Source organism: Canis aureus, chromosome 8 (assembly GCF_053574225.1).
Source record: "Canis aureus isolate CA01 chromosome 8, VMU_Caureus_v.1.0, whole genome shotgun sequence".
NCBI lineage: Eukaryota > Metazoa > Chordata > Mammalia > Carnivora > Canidae > Canis > Canis aureus.
The window spans coordinates 8,504,602-8,523,316 of NC_135618.1; the positions used below are offsets into that span (position 1 = coordinate 8,504,602).

Here is an 18,715-nt window from a genome sequence, read left to right on the forward strand (position 1 = left end):
GCCCAGCATGGGGCTCGATCTCACGACACATCAGATCATGACCTGAGCTGAAATCGTTAAGTCCGATCCTGAACCGACTGAACCATCCAGGCGCCCCTAGGTTTATTTTAAAAGGACAGAACTGGAAGTAGAGACTAGGAGTCATTTGCATAGAGGTGACTGAAATGATTGGCCCAGTGCACCTTGCTAGAGAAGGGATGATGGTAAAGGCTTTTCAGTTTCAGTTATTGTTTAGCAGAGAATCAGCATTGCCAATAAATTCTGAAAAGGAAATAAGCTAGTTACCTCTAACCAAAGTAGGTGTGGATAAAATTAATAAGTAAATACTTAATAAAACAGCAAACTATAAAAATAACTACTTGATTTTTTTTTTAGAGAAATAACTAGTTTTTGTTTGAAATACTCTCCTATTTGTGTATTTTTGAACAAACAAAGGCTTAAAATATTTAAGGTATGACTCCTGACTGACTATAGTTAGATTTGTTTCTTCAGGTAGGAATTATATGCGTTGTTTTACCAGGAATAGGTTATGTAAATAATGTGTAAGTACAAAAGATTACAAAATACTATCACAAAAGGCATTTTGAAGTAACCTCTGTTGATCTTAATTTTAGGTCCAGAGTGTCAATTCTTGTCATAGCTGTGCTTGCGGCAATTCTAACTCCTGGGACAAAGCAGATGAAGATGATATTAAACTTGTGAATATTCCTGTGACCACTCCTGAGAACTTATACTTGATGGGTAGGAATACCATAATAAAGTTTTAAGATATTATACTCTCATTTAATGTGAAACTAAAGAATGATGAATTATTCTAAGGGAAACAGCATAGTTTTGAAATGTTCTTATATCTTTTGAATCTAGTGTACATAACATAACCTACTATATTAGTTTTTGGAGGATACTCTAACAAATTACCACAAACTTAGTTGTTTAAATAGCAGAAATGTATTCTTTCAGACTTTTGGCAGCCGGAAGACTGAAATCATTATCACTGGGCTGAAATCAAGATATCATTAGAGCTGTGCTTCCTCTGGAGGCTTAGGGGAGTAACTGTTTCTTGTCCCTCTCAGCTTTTGATAGGTTCTGGCTTATGGCCATGTGACTGCAATCTCTAGTCAGTACCTCCTCTGTGCGCACCAAATCTCCCTCACCCTCTTACTAGGACAGTTGTGATTGGATTTAGGGTCCACCAAATAATCTAGGATAATCACCCATGTTAAATTCCTTAATTTAATCACATCTACAAAGACCCCTTTTCTTTGTAAAGTAATGTTTACAGGTTCCAGAGGTTAGGACCTGACATTTTTTTGGCCACTATTCAATCTGTTACACTTATCTAACCTGATTTGTTGATTTTTTTTTAAGATTAATTTATTTGAGAGAGGGAGAGGGAGAGAAAGCAGGGGGAGGGGCAAAGGGATAGGGAGAGAGAATCTCAAGCAAATTCTGAGCTGAGTGAAGAGAGCCTAGTGCAGGGCTTGATCTCACAACCCTAAGATCATGACCTGAGCCAAAACCAAGAGTCAGATGCCTAACCAACTGAGCCAACCAGGCACCCCTATTTTATTTTAAGTAGGCTCCATGCCCAACATAGGGCTTGAACTTACGACCCTGAGATCAGGAGTCATATGCTCTACCAACTGAGCCATCCAGGCACCCCTAAATTAAGTAGCTTTTAAAGATCCTTTTCATTAATATGTCTAGAATATTGGAATATTTTATATGTCTTGAATGTTGGAATATTTTGGTTTTGTTTGAAGTATGTAATTATTTTGGTAAGACTTTTTTTTTTTTTTTAACTTGGAGAAAAAGAATCACATATTCACCTTTTTTTCCCCATAAAGCTGTCTAGCTGGGGAGATATAGAATTTCTACCTGAACTGTAACTCTTGATGGGTTTTCCAGAAGTCTTGTAGATTTTCAACTGACCCAGCAATTTATCCATCCAAATCACAACTGACCCAGCAATTTATCCATCCAACTACAAATCATGTAGTTTAAGGAACATTCTGTGGGGGAAAAAAAGTTGGGAAAACCTTTATTTAGCCTTACTATCCTATTTCCTCTCAGCTTTACTCTCTCCTTGTGACAACCTCTTATAAACCTGATAGCTTCTTATCAACTAGTTTCTTCTATTTACCTATGTTTTTAATTTAGGAGGATATATTGAAAGATAGTTGTGTGAATATAAAAATTAGTCATTGTTGGACTTTTGATGAACTCATGACGCTGTTCTAGAAAAATCCCAAGCAGGATATAAATTTGAGTTACATTTAAAAAAAGAAGATATATCGGTCATTTCTCTGATTTTTGGTTGACTAGAATTATAGGCCTAGAATATGTTGGGAAATTAAAATTCTGCTATGAAATGAGGTGAACATAAAATTATTCTTTAGTGCCAAAGTTACAGTCAGACTGTGCCATTGTTGATAACTATATGAAAAAGACTTCAGCCTAAAATAATTTTATTTTGCTATTGGTTTTTCTTACTTACAATTATTCTGTTCTTAATTCATAGGTATGGAATTGTTTGAAGAGGCGCTGCGTCGATGGGAGCAAGCTCTCACTTTTCGAAATAGACAGGCTGAAGATGAAGCCTGTGGTTCTATTAAATTGGGTGCAGGAGATGCCATTGCTGAAGAAAGTGTAGATGTAAGGGTGATTTATCTAAGAGTGGCCTTTATAAAATTGGAAGAATTGAACAATGTTTTTTTTTTTTTTTTTAATTTTATTTATTTATGATAGTCACACACAGAGAGAGAGGCAGAGACACAGGCAGAGAGAGAAGCAGGCTCCATGCACCGGGAGCCCGACGTGGGATTCGATCCCGGGTCTCCAGGACCACGCCCTGGGCCAAAGGCAGGCGCCAAACCGCTGCGCCACCCAGGGATCCCTGAACAATGTTTAATGTTGATTCAGTGTACTTGCTTTTTATGGCATTTAATAAAACTGGCTTTTTTGCTCCCCTTGGGATTATGTAGGGTTATTATCTTATTGGGCTTTTTCTGTTCAGTTAGTTGTTGAATCCCAAATTTGCAATTCATATCAAGTTCCCTGATTTTCCAGGAATATATGGAATTAAGCTAATAACATTTCTAAGGGGATTTTTAAAAGTCTGTTTTATACTTTGTGATTAATTAAATGGTATTATATTCATAAAAGTTACATAGACTTTTAAATAGACTGATATTGATCATTTTGGCTAATGATTTTTTTCTTAAGATATTATTTATTTGAGAGAGTGAGAGAACATGCCCAAATGGGGGGAGGGATAGAGGGTAAGGGAGAAGCAGACTCCTAGCTGAGTAGGGAGCCCCACATGGGACTAGAGCCCAGGATATGGGATCATAACCCAAGATGAAGGCAGACTAAGCTTAGCTGACTGAGCCACCCAGGCACCTTGTTGGCTAGTGATTCTTAAATTTGAGCATGCATCAGAACCATCTGAAAGGCTTATTAAAACAGACTTGGGTTTCTAATTCAGTATGTGGATTAGGTCCTGAGAATTTGCATTTCTAGCAATTCTCAGATGATACTGATGCTGCTCTTCCAGGATCTTACTTTGAAAAGCCCTGATCTAGTCCCACACCTTATATTTACAGGTAGAGAAGCTAAATCCCCAAGAACTGAGGTGACCTTGCCAAAGGCTCAGCTAGAACCCAGTGCTGTCACTACCCAATAGTTATTCCTCATATCCCACACTTTCTCTGCCTTTCATTTAAGAGTGGAAGGTCTTGGGACACCTTGGTGGCTCAGTGGTTGAGTGTCTGCCTTTGGCTCAGGGCATGATCCCGGGGTCCTGGAATTGAGTCCTGCATCGGGCTCCCCACAGGGAGCCTGGTTCTCCCTCTGCCTATGTCTCTGCCTCTCTCTTTCTATGTGTCTCATGAATAAATAAATAAATAAATAGTCTTTAAAAAAAAAGTGGAAGTTACTGAGGATTTTAACATTACAATCTAATATTTGCTGTATGTACTTTTTTCTCCTCATAGGATATTATTAGTACTGAATTTATCCATAAACTTGAAGCTCTGCTGCAAAGAGCATATCGTCTCCAAGAGGAGTTTGAAGCTACCCTGGGGGCATCTGATTCTAATTCCCTGGTTAATGATATTGGTAAGTTGGATATTTTATATAGATTTTATGAAACAAGTAAATTTTTTCTTTTATATTCTTGGAATCATTTGTTTAAGTATATTAATATGGGCTACATATTTTTTAGAAAATAGTCAAGAGAAAAAAGTTCTATCATATTTACTGATTATTTTCTTTCAGTTTTATTTTTCTAGAGTGAATTTAATGCCCTTAAATATAATGTCAAGTGCTTACTCTAGGTAGGATCGTGACTTTAAAATTATATTCTAATTGAAAGAATCCCAGTCCATGTGTTGGAGAGAGGAGGAAAATAAAATAAAAATGGGGTAGAGACACACCCCAAAAATGTGCATGTAGCTCATGGCATACACTTCAAATAGTTAAGAATAATTAAGAATTAATAATTAAGAAATTTTATTTCTTGGACCCCATTTTAATTGCAGGCTAGATTTTCATATCAGTAGCCAGGACATGCATTATTATAGACCATTACCCTTATTTCCTGTTTTAAAGGGAAAAGAACTTTGAAAAGTCTTTTTTTTTTTTTTTTTTTTTAAGATTTTATTTATTTATTAATGAGGAACACAGAGAGAGGCAGAGACAGAGGGAGATGCAGGCTCCACACAGGGAGCCTGATGTGGGACTCGATCCTGGGACTCCAGGATCACGCCCTGTGCCAAAGGCAGACACTCAACCGTTGAGCCACCCAGGCGTCCCTTGAAAAGTCTTTTTTTTTTTTTAAAGAGGATTTTTTTTTTAAAGATTTTATTTATTTATCCATGAGAGACACACAGAGAGTCAGAGACATAGGAAGAGGGAGAAGAAGCAGGCTCCATGGAGAGAGACTGATGTGGGACTTGATCCAGGGACCCCGGAATCACGCCCTGAGCCAAAGGCAGACGCTCAACCGCTGCGCCACCCAGGCGTCCCTGAAAAGTCATTTTAAGTGATGTTTTCAAAGGGATGAATGATTAAAATTGCTTCCTTGAATTCTGTAAATGCTCCTAAGAATGAAGTAATACAAAATTACATTGCACCTCTTTTTGGTAAAAAAATTTTTTTAAGTTTGAGGAGAATTGTTATTTTATTATAAGAAATAAAAATAGCTAAGGAGTGTTAAGTTCTTCCACATTTTTTTTCCTGAATATAAACTACAAGTGTCTACATTTAGGAAAGCTTATGTATCTATGTATTTTGAATTTCGGTGAAGATTTCTTTCGTATTAGAATTAAGAATTACTATGTAGGGGCACCTAGCTGGCTCAGTTGGAGGGATGTGTGACTCTTGATCTTGGGTTGTGAGTTCGAGCCTCACATTGGGTGTAGAAGTTACTAAAAATAAATAAATAAACTTTAAAAAATTGCTGTTTATATGTTAGGGTTATGTGATGCCTCTTTGTATTAATTTTGCTCTTTGCTTTTTCATATTGTCACCAAAATTACTTATTAGGCTTGAGTATTTTTTAGTAGTTTCTCTCCTCTTATCTTGGCAGAGTGTTTTGACATGTGGAGGTTACAGACCAGAAAAGAAGTGGGTGATATTCATGTCAACAAATAGAATTTGTCAAAGCCTTCTTTTTTATACTTACAGTTTCTTTCTACACAATTTCTTCCTTTCTTTTTTTTTAAGATTTTATATATTTGTTTATGATAGACTCAGAGAGAGAGGTAGAGACATAGGCAGAGACCTAGAGAAGCAGGGTACATGCAGGGAGCCCGATGTGGGACTCGATCCCAGAACTCCAGGATCACGCCCTGGGCCAAAGGCAGACGCCAAACCACTGAGCCACCCAGGCGTCGCTCTTTCCACACAATTTCTTTCATAACTTCTTACAATGACAGAAAGGACAAAGAGAAGGAATTTTAAATGAATTCAAGTGTAACAACAGAATGGAACAACCAGAAAAGATAGGAACATAGTTACATGGCAAGGAAAACCACAGAGATCAAGGAGTAGGAAAAAATGATAAGTATAAGGAAGAGGGGATCCCTGGGTGGCGCAGCGGTTTGGCGCCTGCCTTTGGCCCAGGGCGCGATCCTGGAGACCCGGGATCGAGTCCCACGTCGGGCTCCCGGTGCATGGAGCCTGCTTCTCTCTCTGCCTGTGTCTCTGCCTCTCTCTCTCTCTCTTTCTCTCTGTGACTATCATAAATAAATAAATAAAGAAAAATATATTAAAAAAAAAAAAGTATAAGGAAGAGAGAGGAAAAGAGCCACAAGGCTTAATGTTTTATTCTAGGAGTGGAGGCTTTGCCCTCACTGTTCTAATTGTCTACCTGCAGTTTTCTTTCCAGCCTCAGTGATGCTGAGCATCATGGAGGTGTGTGCTTTTTAAAAAAAAATTTTTTTTTAAAGAAATTTTATTTATTCATGCATGAGACACATAGAGAGAGAGAGAGAGAGAAGCAGGCTCCACGCGGGGAGCCCGACATGGGACTCGATCCTGGGTCTCCAGGATCCCACCCCCAGGCTGAAGGTGGCGCTAAACCGTTGAGCCACTGGGGCTGCCCAGGTGTGTGCTCCTTACACTTCTTACTCATGTAATGTACATCTCAGATTCAGCTCTGTTTAGCAGCCCAAAGTTTCTTTTTTCTACTGACCATAAAGGTTCGCAAAGTCTGTCTTCAAGGTTTTTTCAGGTTATTAGGTTATGAAGATTTCTTAGGTGCTGCCCCAAAAGGTCTGCTTTGAGTTCCATTGCTTCTGGACAAGAAGTCCCCTAGGTACATGGTTTCGTTTCTGGAGACTTCATGTTGTTTCTGAGTAAATTGTTGCTAATTTGGAACCCTAAATGGATAGGATTTCTAGAGTGGAACCCATAATCAATCCATAAATTTGGTTAGCTTAGGTTTGGAATAAATTCCCAACCTAACCCATGTCTTAACCTGCACTGTCACTGGCTTCTAAGCTGACTGGTTATTACCCTAGAGGTTCCAGTTAACATGAAGCTGTTATAGTTCCTTCTTGAGTTCTTTGGAAATTGTTTTCTTATTGCAAGTTTTCATTTTTGAACTTCTGAAATGAAAGAACTCAATCCGTGGTCAAAATTCTGGTAGGGGAGTACCTCTTTATATCTGTTAGTTGATATTGATCAAAATTGCTTAGATGTAAGTTAACTCTCCTCATTCTTTAAATACAAATTCATTTTACACATTTAATTTATATTATTGGGAGGCAACTTATAGCTAATAGTCATAAATAAAGATGTTAATAAATGCCTTCAGAGGTTTGAGGGTGAATTTAAACCAAGTATTGATCTGATTTGAGTGGATACTTCACTGTTTTGGAATTTTCTTTGTCCCATTTGATAAAATTAAAATTTTTTTCTTAAGAATTGGATAGGTTTCAAATTTGGAAGATTTCTCAGCAGTCATCTGATATATCTCCTTTCCCCTCTACCCCTGTACTTAATAACTAACACCGCCATTGCTTCCATGTTACCATGTGTCAGACCCTTTGCTGAGCACTTAGATACATTATTGTTTCTTTTCTTCCTCCCGTACTACACTGAGTGAAAATTATCCCACTTAATCTTCACAATAACTTTTATAAGATAGAGTTATCATCCTCATTTTTTAGATGGGGAAAGAGAGAATAGGGGATAGTGAGTAACTTCCATAGAGTTGCATAGCTATTAAATGACAGAACCCAAATTTCGACTCAGGCAGGCTAACTTCAGAGTTCATATTCCGAACACCATGCAAAATTTCCTCACCACCTTATAAGACAGATACCCCTTCCTTGAATGGGTGATTGTGAACTGAGTAGAGTATGCCTACTGGCAAAGTGTCCTTTAGGAAGTATAATCTTGAAGCAGGCATCTTGGAAACCCCATAGATGCTAAAGTAAGGAGACATTTTTTGTGCTGGTATTTATTTACTTATTAAAAAGATTTTATCTATTTATTTGAGAGAGCAAGTATGCATGCATGCATGTGGAGGGGAGGGTCAGAACATCCAGCTTCTGATTTTGGCTCAGGTCATCTCAGGGTTGTGAGACTGAGCTCCATGCTGAGCATTGAGCCTACTTAAGATTCACTTTCTCTCTCCGTGTACCCCTGCCCCCACTCCTCTTTAAAAAAAATGGCTAATACCAATTCACATTTTTTGGGAAATATTGCTGATACTGAGTTATTTTGTAGGCAAGTTTTTGCCATCAAGTATTCATAGTTGGTTTTATTCTCACTTGTAAATCATCTTAGATCTAGAAGTTACACGTGTCAGATTTTATTGACTACATAGAACCTCAGCAAAACATATTTCACTAATTTGGAGTTCAAAATATAAACAGAGACTCTACTTAATTTTACATCTGTACTATCTAGAGTAGTCTGCCAAGTTAACACTGAACAGGATTATGAGGACAGTTTAAATCTTCCTCAGCACGATTCTTTCAGTATGTTTAGCATTTCTCTTTTTAGATAACAATGTGTTTATTTAAACTAAGTTAAATCTATTCTCTTTTTTTTTTAAATAGCAGATCCAAACACTTTTGAGTTGTTGGTATTATGAATTTTTTGGTTCCTTTAGGTAGGTGAAATTAATAACAGTTGAAAAGGGACACCTAGGTGGCTCAGTGGTTGAGTGCCTGCCTTTGTCTCAGGGTGTGATCCCGTGGTCCCGGGGTTGAGTCCTGCATCAGGCTCCCTGCATGGAGCCTGCTTCTCCCTCTGCCTGTGTCTCTGCCTCTCTCTCTGTGTCTCTTATGAATAAATAAATACTCTTAAAAAAAAAAAAAGTTGAAAAAACGGATAGTATGATTCTAGCACTGGATTATGGTAATGGTTGCACAACTCTATATATTTACTAAGACTCATTAAATTGTACATTTGTTTATTTAAAGATTTTATATATTTGAGAGAGAGAGAGAATGCACACATGAGCACAAGGGGCAGGAGGAGGGGCAGAGGGATAAGCCGACTCCCCACTGAGCACAAAGACTCAATGCAGGGCCCGATCCCAGGACCCTGAGATCATGACCTGAGCTGAAACCAAGAGTTGGGCACTTAATTGACTGAGCAACCTGGGTGCCCCTGCATTGTACATTTAAAAGGGGGAGATTTATGTTATGTAAATTATATTTCAGTAGAGTTGTTAAAAAATACAGTATGATTGTTGTTAAGCTAATTTTAGTCAAGTTTTCATAAATTTGAATTAGTGCAAAACATTATACTAAAAATTTTAAATAATGCAAATGCTAAAAACTTTTTAAAAATTCATCAAGAATCACTTAGTTTCAAAGCTTTGGGGCTGGTGAATTATAAACTGTTTAGGTGGTGCTACTTCACCTGGTAACTAGAAATACTTAGTATCCTTTATAAATGTCCTGTGAGCCATATTGTCCTTTATATGCTCAGAAACTTCTGCAGGTGGTTTTAGTGATTCTGCTGTTATTTTTACTTCTTTTGTTAAATTTAAAGTCTTTTTATATTTTGTAATATTGTTATCCAAGTGTTATGAAATTAAATTTTAAAAGTATTGAAAAGGTCAAATAACTGCTGATGTTCTTGCTGTTTAGTACTGCACATGTTGGAAATACTGGCACTAATGCTGAAAAAAATAAAAAGCAGAATTAAAGCAAGAGCACTTTTATTTTAAAAATTAAAAACTACTGGCAACCTGGTTCTAAAATCCAACCATTGAGGCACTTGGTGGCTCAGTCAGGTAAGCAGCTGGCTAACTCTTGGTTTCAGCTCACGTCATGATCTCAGGGTCATGGGGTCAAACCCTGCTTCAGGCTTTGCATTCAGCCTGGAGTCTGCTTGAGATTTTTCTCTCCCTCTCCCTATGCTCCTCCCCCTGCTTTCTGTCTCTCTAAAATAAGTTAAAAAATAAAATCTTAAAAAAATAATAAATAAAATAAAATTATAACCACTAGTGTACTCCTAAGCCAGCTATCATCTGTGTTAAAATAGGAAATACTATTAACATCTGGGAAGGGGTAGTGATACAAAAAAATTTCCTACAAATACTATAAACGTTTTAAAAGCATTCTTCAAAAATGTTTTTATTATAGTCATTTACTGTGCTTTAAAACTATGCTTGAAAAAAGAAATACAACACAGTAGTTGTAATCTACTTCAACCTCTCTATTTCTTTCTATAGGAAAATAACTGAATTAGGCAGCGTTTTAAGGCATGAGTTCCTTGCATAAAATGTAACCACTCTTTATTCTCTAATTCATCTTTTGCAGTGTTCTGTACTGGTATTTCCTTAACCATTCTGAATTAGTATATCATTATTGGATGTACAGTTGACCCTTGAACAACACAGGTTTGAACTACAAAAGTTCACTTATACACAGTGATAAATATGGGAAAGTACTGTAAATGTATTGATAAATATGGGACAGTACTGTAAATGTATTTTCTCTTCCTTATGATTTTCTTTTTTCTTTTTCTTTTTTTTTTTTATTTATTCACGAGAGACAGAGACATAGGCAGAGAGAGAGGCAGGCTCCATGCTGGGAGCCCGATGTGGGACTTGATCCTGGGTCTCCAGAATCACATCCTGGGCTGAAGGCAGATGCTCAACCACTGAGCCACCCAGGTGTCCCTCCTCATGATTTTCTTATTAACATTTTCTTTTCTCTAGGTTATTTTATTGCAAAAGTACAGTATATAATACATATATAAAATATGTATTAATCAAATAAATAAAATCTTTAAAACAAAATATGGGTTCATCAACTCTGTATTACCGGTAAGGTTTCTGGTCAACAGTAGGCTTTAAGTAGTTAAGTTTTGGGGGAGTCAAAAGTTATATCTAGATTTTCAACTGCATAGAGGGTTAGTGTCCCTAACCTTCACATTGTTTAAGGGCCAACTGTATTTCTGTACTTGCTTTTACATATCAAAAATTTACTTGGAGCTTAATAATTATTTGTTCTATTACTCCTACTGTAAAATGAGATGAAGATCTGAATTCTCTAATAATAAAAAAATGTTTTCCTTATTGAGACTATTCAGTGTTAAATGCAAGGTATTGAAATCACTAGAGGGCAGCACATTATATCTACATATTAAAAGCCTATGACTCATAAATGCCATTCTGTGATGCTCCTAGCACTGGAAGTTAAATTTAGGTCACCACATTTTTTTTCTGGCATGTTTTGTGTACACCTGCTACTGTAACTCAGAGTGAGAGTGTGGAGATGATGCACAGACTGGAAATAACAGTGTAAATTTCCATTAGTGTATAACTTCTAGGTAACAGTATCTGTAAATGGTTGTGTATATGTAGTTTTTCTGAGAATTGTTAAGTCATAATTATTATAATTTTTGAAGGTTCAAACCAAAAAATTTCAATATGATTTCAATTATAGACGTATATAGCTTAGTGGTTAAGAACATAGGCTCTGGAATTAAGCAAACGGATTCAGATCCTGTCTGTAGGATTTTTAGCTAAGAAATCTAAGCAAGCCTTGACTGTTCTTAGACTCAGCTTCTTCATAAGTAAGATGGAGGACTGCATTAGGATCAACTTTATAGAATTGTGAAGATTAAGTGAGATAATAGGTATCATTTTATTTTAATTTTTTTCCTTTTTCAAGTTTTTATTTAAATTCCAATTAGTTCATACACAGTGTAATATTAGTTTCAGGTGTAGAATTTAGTTATTTATTTCTTACATACAACAAACACCCAGTGCTCATCACAAGTGGAATTTTTGTGATTTATCCCCATCATTCATTTAACCCATCCCTCGCCCACCTCCCCTTCAGTGACCCGCAGTTTGTTCTCTATAGTTAAAAGTCTCTTTTCTGGTTTGCCTCTCTTAACATGTATCATTTTAACACAGGCACATGGTAAACACTTGCTATCCTATTATAGTTATAGTCTAGCATTTTTATGAGGCCTGTTCTAAGGTTATTTTAAAGTTTCATGGTTACAGGTAGATTGGTGTCACATGTTCATAACTTGTTTTACAATGATATTGTTCAGTCATTTTCTCCAGACAACATTAATTGTGTCTGGGAATTAATTTGATCCTTCTCATGTTATATCAGTAATTTAAATTTGTATTTCCTGAAACAAGGTATTTAAGTCCTGTTTAAAATTACTTGTTTGAGCGATCCCTGGGTGGTCCAGTGGTTTAGTGCCTGCCTTTGGCCCAGGGCGTGATCCTGGGATCTTGGAATCAAGTCCTACATCGGGCTCCCTGCGTGGAGCCTGCTTTTCCCTCTGCCTGTGTCTGTGCGCCTCTCTCTCTCTCTCTCATGAATAAATAAATAAAATCTTTAAAAAAAATAAAATACAGTTACTTGTTTGAGGGGCATCTGGCTGGCTCAGGAGAGCACAAGACTGTTGATCTCAGGGTTCTGAGTTTGAGCCCCACATTGAATGTAGAGATTACTAAAATTAAATAAGTGAACTTTAAAAAAATGAAGTTATATATTTGAGAAAGTAAAGAAGATATTCTTTGTAAATATACTTTTTCTTTGTGTTCGAAAAGAAAATGTCATCCTGAAGGACAAATACTTTGTAAAAGTATTTATTTTAGATATAGCTAAGATTACTGGCTTTCTTTGATTCCTGATCTTGACATATGCATAGGAGGAAAACAAAAAACAATAATGGATATACCTTTTTCCTATCATGTATAATTATTTAGCAACTTCTCTTGATTCTGCCTCCATAGTGTAGCTCTCATTCATTCTCTTTTCTCTGGAGCCTCATTAAATTTTTCTGGGATTTAGTAATCTCCTAATTAGGTTCCTTCTTCTGGTTTCTCTCCCCATTGGTACACATATACCTAGTTTTTAGAGTTCTCTTCTTGGTGCAGAGCTCCCATCTTGTCACTCCCAAGTTATCAATTACTTTTTTGACCTATTAGTTTTACTCTCCCATATACTCCAGCCAAACTGAGCAAAAAAATCTCTTTCAGAACTGAAATTCTTTTCTAAGATTTTAGTCATATAATCAACTCTAAGTTTTTAGTAAATTTTTCTTGTTCTTTTTACATTCTTTTTCTGATACTGTTCCTTTGCATAACTCAACATGATCTGAAGCACTTTTTTTTTTCTGCCTATGGAATATATCTCTGTTCAAAACTATTTCCTCTGTGCATTCTTTTCTTTTTTTTTTTTTAAGCCAGAGGGAACCTCTTGTACCTTTCTCTATTCCATAATATTTGTTGGTCTTAGTGGTACCATTTAAAAACTCCTCTGACTTTGATTTCTGAATAAATTGAGAAAAGAGAGCCTAATGTGGATTAAACAGTAGTTTTAACTTTATTTGGAACTTTTTTTGGTAATGTCTGGATTGGAAAATAACGGTAAGGCTTCCTACACTGTCCTCCTTTCCCCTCAAAAAAATTCTCTGGAGAGAAGATGTGAATGCAGTGAAAATGCCTAGTACACTTAGCTAATTGTATATAGATTCTCTTCCTGCCTTACAATCCCTGCCAACTCTGTCCAGCTCAGGAGAATGTGACCCAGCACCAAAGTGATGGGTTTGCAGACTTAGTCCTTTCTCTAGAAGACTTAAAAGAGAACGGTCGTGCACACCAAGAGCCATGCATAAACAAACGGCTTTGTGCCATTTCCTTCTACTTAATGGCACTTAGGTTCTTGCCATATGGAGGAGCAAATAAAGAGGTGAAGGGGTAATTTAAAGTGTTAATCTGGTATAGCTGCTTCCCAGAAGAAGATGGGAATGGAAGTCCCATATGAAATATAAAATTGTGGGGCATTTAATGGTTTTCTCTGTGGAATTCAATACTTTTGACAGTAAATAATTATTTATGTAGACATCCCAGGCTTTTGATTAGATCATAATCTTGTGGGCAGGTAGAGTATTTAATTCTATCCTTTTCAATGCCTGATACTGTGGCTTCACTGTAGTATAGATACTCAGTGGTCTGAGGGTCTTAACAAAATGTTTATCAGAATTACCTCTGTAGCTTTTCAACAGCATGGATTCCTAGGCTTTGCTCCAGAACTATTGAATTTGAAACTTTGGGATTGGGATTGTGAAATACATTCATATTTCATAGTTCAGTAGATGATTCTCATATGCATTTCTCTTTAAGAGGTCTTTCAAGTAATACATAAATGGTAGACATCATTAATTTTAATTTTACATTTATCAGTCTTTCCTTTATGGTTCATACTTTTTTGTGTATTGTTCAGAAGATATAAAGAGAATTGTTTTGTTTTTTCTTTGGGAAGTTTTAAAGTTTTTATTTTTAAAAATTTTCATATACAGTGTTATATTAGTTTCAGATGTATAATATAGTGATTAATCATTTCTGTACGTGACTCAGTGGTCATCATGATAAGTGTACTCTTAATCCCCTTCACCTGTTTCATCCATCCCTCCACCCACCTCCCCTCTGGGTAACCATCTGTTTGTTCTTTGGTAACCATCAGTTCTCTATAGTTAAGAGTCTGTTTTTTGGTTTGTCTCTTTTTTTCTTTGTTTGTATGTTTCTTAAATGCCACACATGAGTGAAATTGTACGTATTTGTCTTTCTCTCACTGACTTAGTTAGCATTATACCCTCTAGATCCATCCATGTTTTTGTTGCAAATGGCAAGATTTCTCTTTTTATGGTTGGGTAATATTCCTGTGTGTGTGTGTGTGTGTGTGTACACACCACATCTGGACAGTTGGTCTGCTTCCATAATTTGGCAATTATAAATAATGCACTAAATATAGGGGTGTATATATCTTTTCAGATTAGAGTTTTCATATTATTTGGGTAAATACCCAATAGTAGAATTACTGGATCATGGGGTAGTTCTATTTTTAATTTTTTGAGGAACCTCTATTTGTTTTTCCACAGTGGTGGTACCAGTTTGAATTCCCACCAGCAGAGCACAAGGATTCTTTTTTTTACACATCCTTGCCAACACTTGATGTTTCTTGTATTTTTGATCTTAGCCATTTTGAAAGGTGTGAGGTGATATCTTATTTTGATTTTCATTTGCATTTCCTTGATAATGAGTGATGTTGAGCATCTCTTCGTGTGTCTTTTGGCCATCTGGATGTCATCTTTGGAGAATGGTCTGTTCACATCTCTACCCATCTTTAATTGGATCATATGTATTTTGGTGTTGAGTTCTATAAGTTCTTTATATATTGTGGATCCTAATCCTTTATTGGATATGTCATTTGCAAATATCTTCTTCCACTCAATAGGTAGTTTTTGGTTTTGTTGGTTGTTCTCTTAGTGGTGCAGAAGCTTTTTATTTTTATGTAGTCCCAGTGGTTTATTTTTGCTATTGTTTTCCTTGTCTCAGGAGACATTTCCAGAAAAATGTTGCTGTGGCTTGTGTCAGAGAATCTACTGCCTGTACTCTCTTCTAGGGTTTTTATGGTTTCATGTCTTACATTTAGGTCCTTAATCCATTTGAGTTTATTTTTGTGTATGATATAAGAAAGTGGTCCATTTTCATTCTTTTGCATATAGCTGTCCCGTTTTCTGAACACCATTTGTTGAAGACACTGTCTTTTTTCATTAGATATTCTTTCCTGCTTTGTCACAGATTAACTGGCCATATAATTGTAGTTTTAATTTTGGATTTTCTATTCTGTTCTGTATGTCTCTTTTGGTGCTAGTACCATACTGTTTTGATTACTATGGCTTTGTAGTAAATTTTGAAATTTGAGTTTGTGTATCTCCAGGTTTGTTCTTTTTTTAAGATTGCTTTAGCTAGGGATCCCTGGGTGGCGCAGCGGTTTGGCGCCTGCCTTTGGCCCAGGGCGCGATCCTGGAGACCCTGGATCGAATCCCACGTTGGGCTCCCAGTGCATGGAGCCTGCTTCTCCCTCTGCCTGTGTCTCTGCCTCCCTCTCTCTCACTGTGTGCCTATCATAAATAAATAAAAATTAATTTAAAAAAAAAAAAAAGATTGCTTTAGCTAGTCAAGGTCCTTTGTGGTTCCATGCAAATTTTAGGATTGTTTGTTCTAGCCTGTGAAAAATGCTATTGTTATTTTGCTAGAAATTGCACCAGTACATCTGTAGTTTGCTTTAGGTAGTATGGACATTTTAACAGTATTTGTTCTTCTAATCCATGAGCATGAAATATCTGAATGAGTCTGAAATGAGTCTCTTGTAGGCAACATAGAGGTGGGTCTTGCTTTTTATCCATTCTGTATCCTACATCTTTTGATTGGAGGGTTTGTCCATTTATATTCATAGTAATTATTGATAGGTATATCCTTATTGCCATTTTGTCACTTTTTTTTTTTAATAGTTCTTCTCTGTTCCTTTCTTCACTTGCTCTTTTCTCTCATGGGTTGCTGGTTTTATTTAGTGACATACTTGAATTCCTTTCTCTGTATTTTTTTGCATATATATTTCTGGATTTTATTTGTGGTTACCATTAGGTTTATATATAACATTTTATGCATATAGCAGTCTGTATTCAGTTGATGATTGTTTATGTTTGAACACATTTTTTATTCCTATCTCCCCAACATTCTGCGTATATGGTATCATAATTTACATCCTTTTATTTTGTGAGTCCCTTGACTGATTTTTATAGACACACTTAATTTTACTGTTTTGTGCTTTCTACTTATCTTATTCCTACTCATGGCTTTTCCTTTCCACCCAAGAAGTCCACTTTAACATTTCCTATAGGGCTGGTTTAGTGGTCATGAACTCCTTTAACTTTTGTTTGTCTGGGAAACTCTTTATCTCTCCTTCTATTCTGAATGATAGCCTTGCTGGATAGAGTATTCTTGGCTGCAGATTTTTCCCATTTAGCACTTTGTATATAAAATGTGGCACTCCCATTTCTAGCCTACAGAATTTCTGGTGAAAAATCAGCTAATAGCCATATGGGGTTTCCCTGTATGTAACTTTTATTTTCTCTTGCCGAGAGAGAGAAAATTCTCTCTTTATGTCTACTTTTTGCCATTTGAGTTACTATGTGTCTTGGTGTGGACCTCCTTGGGTTGTTCTGGTTGGGGGCTCTCTGCACCTCTTGGGTCTGGATATCTGTTTCCTCCCTCTGATTCAGGAAGTTTTCAGCCATTATTTCTTCAGATACATTTTCTACTCCCTTTTTTCTCTATTCTCCTTCTCAGATCTGTATAATGCTGATATTATTATGGTTGGTGGTTCCCTTATTGTCATTTATTATTTTTTTTTCTCTCTCCTCTTCAACTTGATGGCCTTGCATTATTCTGTTCTTCCGGTTGCTCATCTGCTCTTCTAGTCTACTATTTATTCCACATAGTATACTTTAGCTTTCGGTTATTGAGTTCGTCATCTCTGACTGGTTACTTTCTGTGTTTTCTATCTCTCTCTTAGAGATCTCAGTGACATCTCTCTCTCAAGTCCAGTGAATATCTTTATGACCATTACTTTAAGTTCTCTTTCAGGCATATTACTTATCTCCATTTCATTTAGCTTATTTGCTGTGATTTTGTCTTGTTCTTTGATTTGGGACATATTCCTCTGTCTCCTCATTTTGTCTGACACTCTGTGTCTGTTTCTGTGTGTTAAGAAAATCAGCTCTTTCTAGTGCTGTTGAAATTAGTGGCCTCATGTAGAAGATGCCCTGTAATGCTCTATAGTGCAGTGTCCCCTGTTCACCAGAATCTGGCACTTCAGGGTTATCTCCTATGTGTGTTGCATGTACCCTGCTGTTGTGGCTGAGCCACTTTTGCCTTCAATCCAGTGTTGGAAGTAGCTCTCTTTGCCTTTTGTGGGCAGGGTTTGATCCCTGTGTTGTTAGTGGGTCAGGGCCACCTTAGGCGTGAATTGAGTCAGACCAGGCATTTGCCAGAGATGCAGTAGCACCAAACTGCAGGGTGCTTTCCCTGTGTTGTTTTCTGAGAGGCTTTTGTTTTTGGGTGGGACCTGCAGTCAGACCCTATGTCTGTTCCTAGCCCATTGCTGGAGCAGCAGTCAGATTGGCACATATGGTTATCTTCCCCTCTCCCAAGGCAGGAGTAACTTTGGGGTGTGCTGGCCCCTTTTGGGGCTCTTTTCACACCGGCAGGCTTTTGGCATGGATGGACTTTGGATGGACTCTGGCCAAGGGCCTGTTATGGGGTAGGTCCTCAAGAGAATATAGGGGTGGGGATGGGGTGTTAGCAAGTTTTATGAAGATCTGCCCTGGGAGGAAACCCAAAAAACTCCTGTTCAGGCTGGCAGCTTTGGAGGAGTAGATCTGCAGATGAGTGCTGAGAAAGTTGCACTGTTAGCAAGCTAGCTAGAGCTTGCTCCAGCTGCGTTGGTTCCCATGGACGTCCTTGTATCTAGGCTGTAGAGCAAGGGAGGGAAATGGTACCTGCCAACTTTTTGTTCTTAGAGAAGTCTCCCAAAGATCCCTGCCCTTTCAGCACATGCTTCTTCCCGTATACACCAGGTGTTCTTCACACTGCTGCTTCTATGCTATATCTTAGTGGGGTTGTTTGTTGTCAACTCTTTAAGGGTGGGAACTCAGTCTCCTATGCCTCAGTTCCAGGTGTGAAGCCCCACAGATTGTAAGAACTCATAAAGTTAGCCTCCTCTGGTTTTCAAAACCAAACATAATTGAGATTGTCTTTCTAGTGCCTGGAGTGCTTGGTGTGGGGATCTACCCCCTTTCACCTATTTGTGCCCACTGTGTCCCTCCCGTGGATAATTTGTGGGTTTCTTTGGTTCCTGACCATGTC

At 37.2% G+C, this 18,715-nt stretch overlaps 1 protein-coding gene and 1 non-coding gene across 4 annotated transcripts in view; one reads left to right on the forward strand and one right to left on the reverse strand.

Annotated features, from left to right (window-relative positions):
- The window catches only part of MIGA1 (mitoguardin 1), an 86,069-nt gene that overhangs the window by 19,819 nt on the left and 47,535 nt on the right, over nucleotides 1-18,715 (forward strand). For all 3 annotated transcript variants that reach the window (XM_077905106.1, XM_077905103.1, XM_077905104.1), the window contains exons 5-7: nucleotides 615-741; nucleotides 2,522-2,655; nucleotides 3,996-4,119. In XM_077905106.1, coding sequence (XP_077761232.1) covers nucleotides 615-741; nucleotides 2,522-2,655; nucleotides 3,996-4,119 — 385 coding nt within the window. The remainder of the gene's footprint in view (nucleotides 1-614; nucleotides 742-2,521; nucleotides 2,656-3,995; nucleotides 4,120-18,715) is intronic.
- TRNAR-CCU (transfer RNA arginine (anticodon CCU)) lies at nucleotides 1,586-1,658 on the reverse strand. The gene has a single exon. It is a non-coding gene; the product is annotated as a tRNA-Arg (tRNA).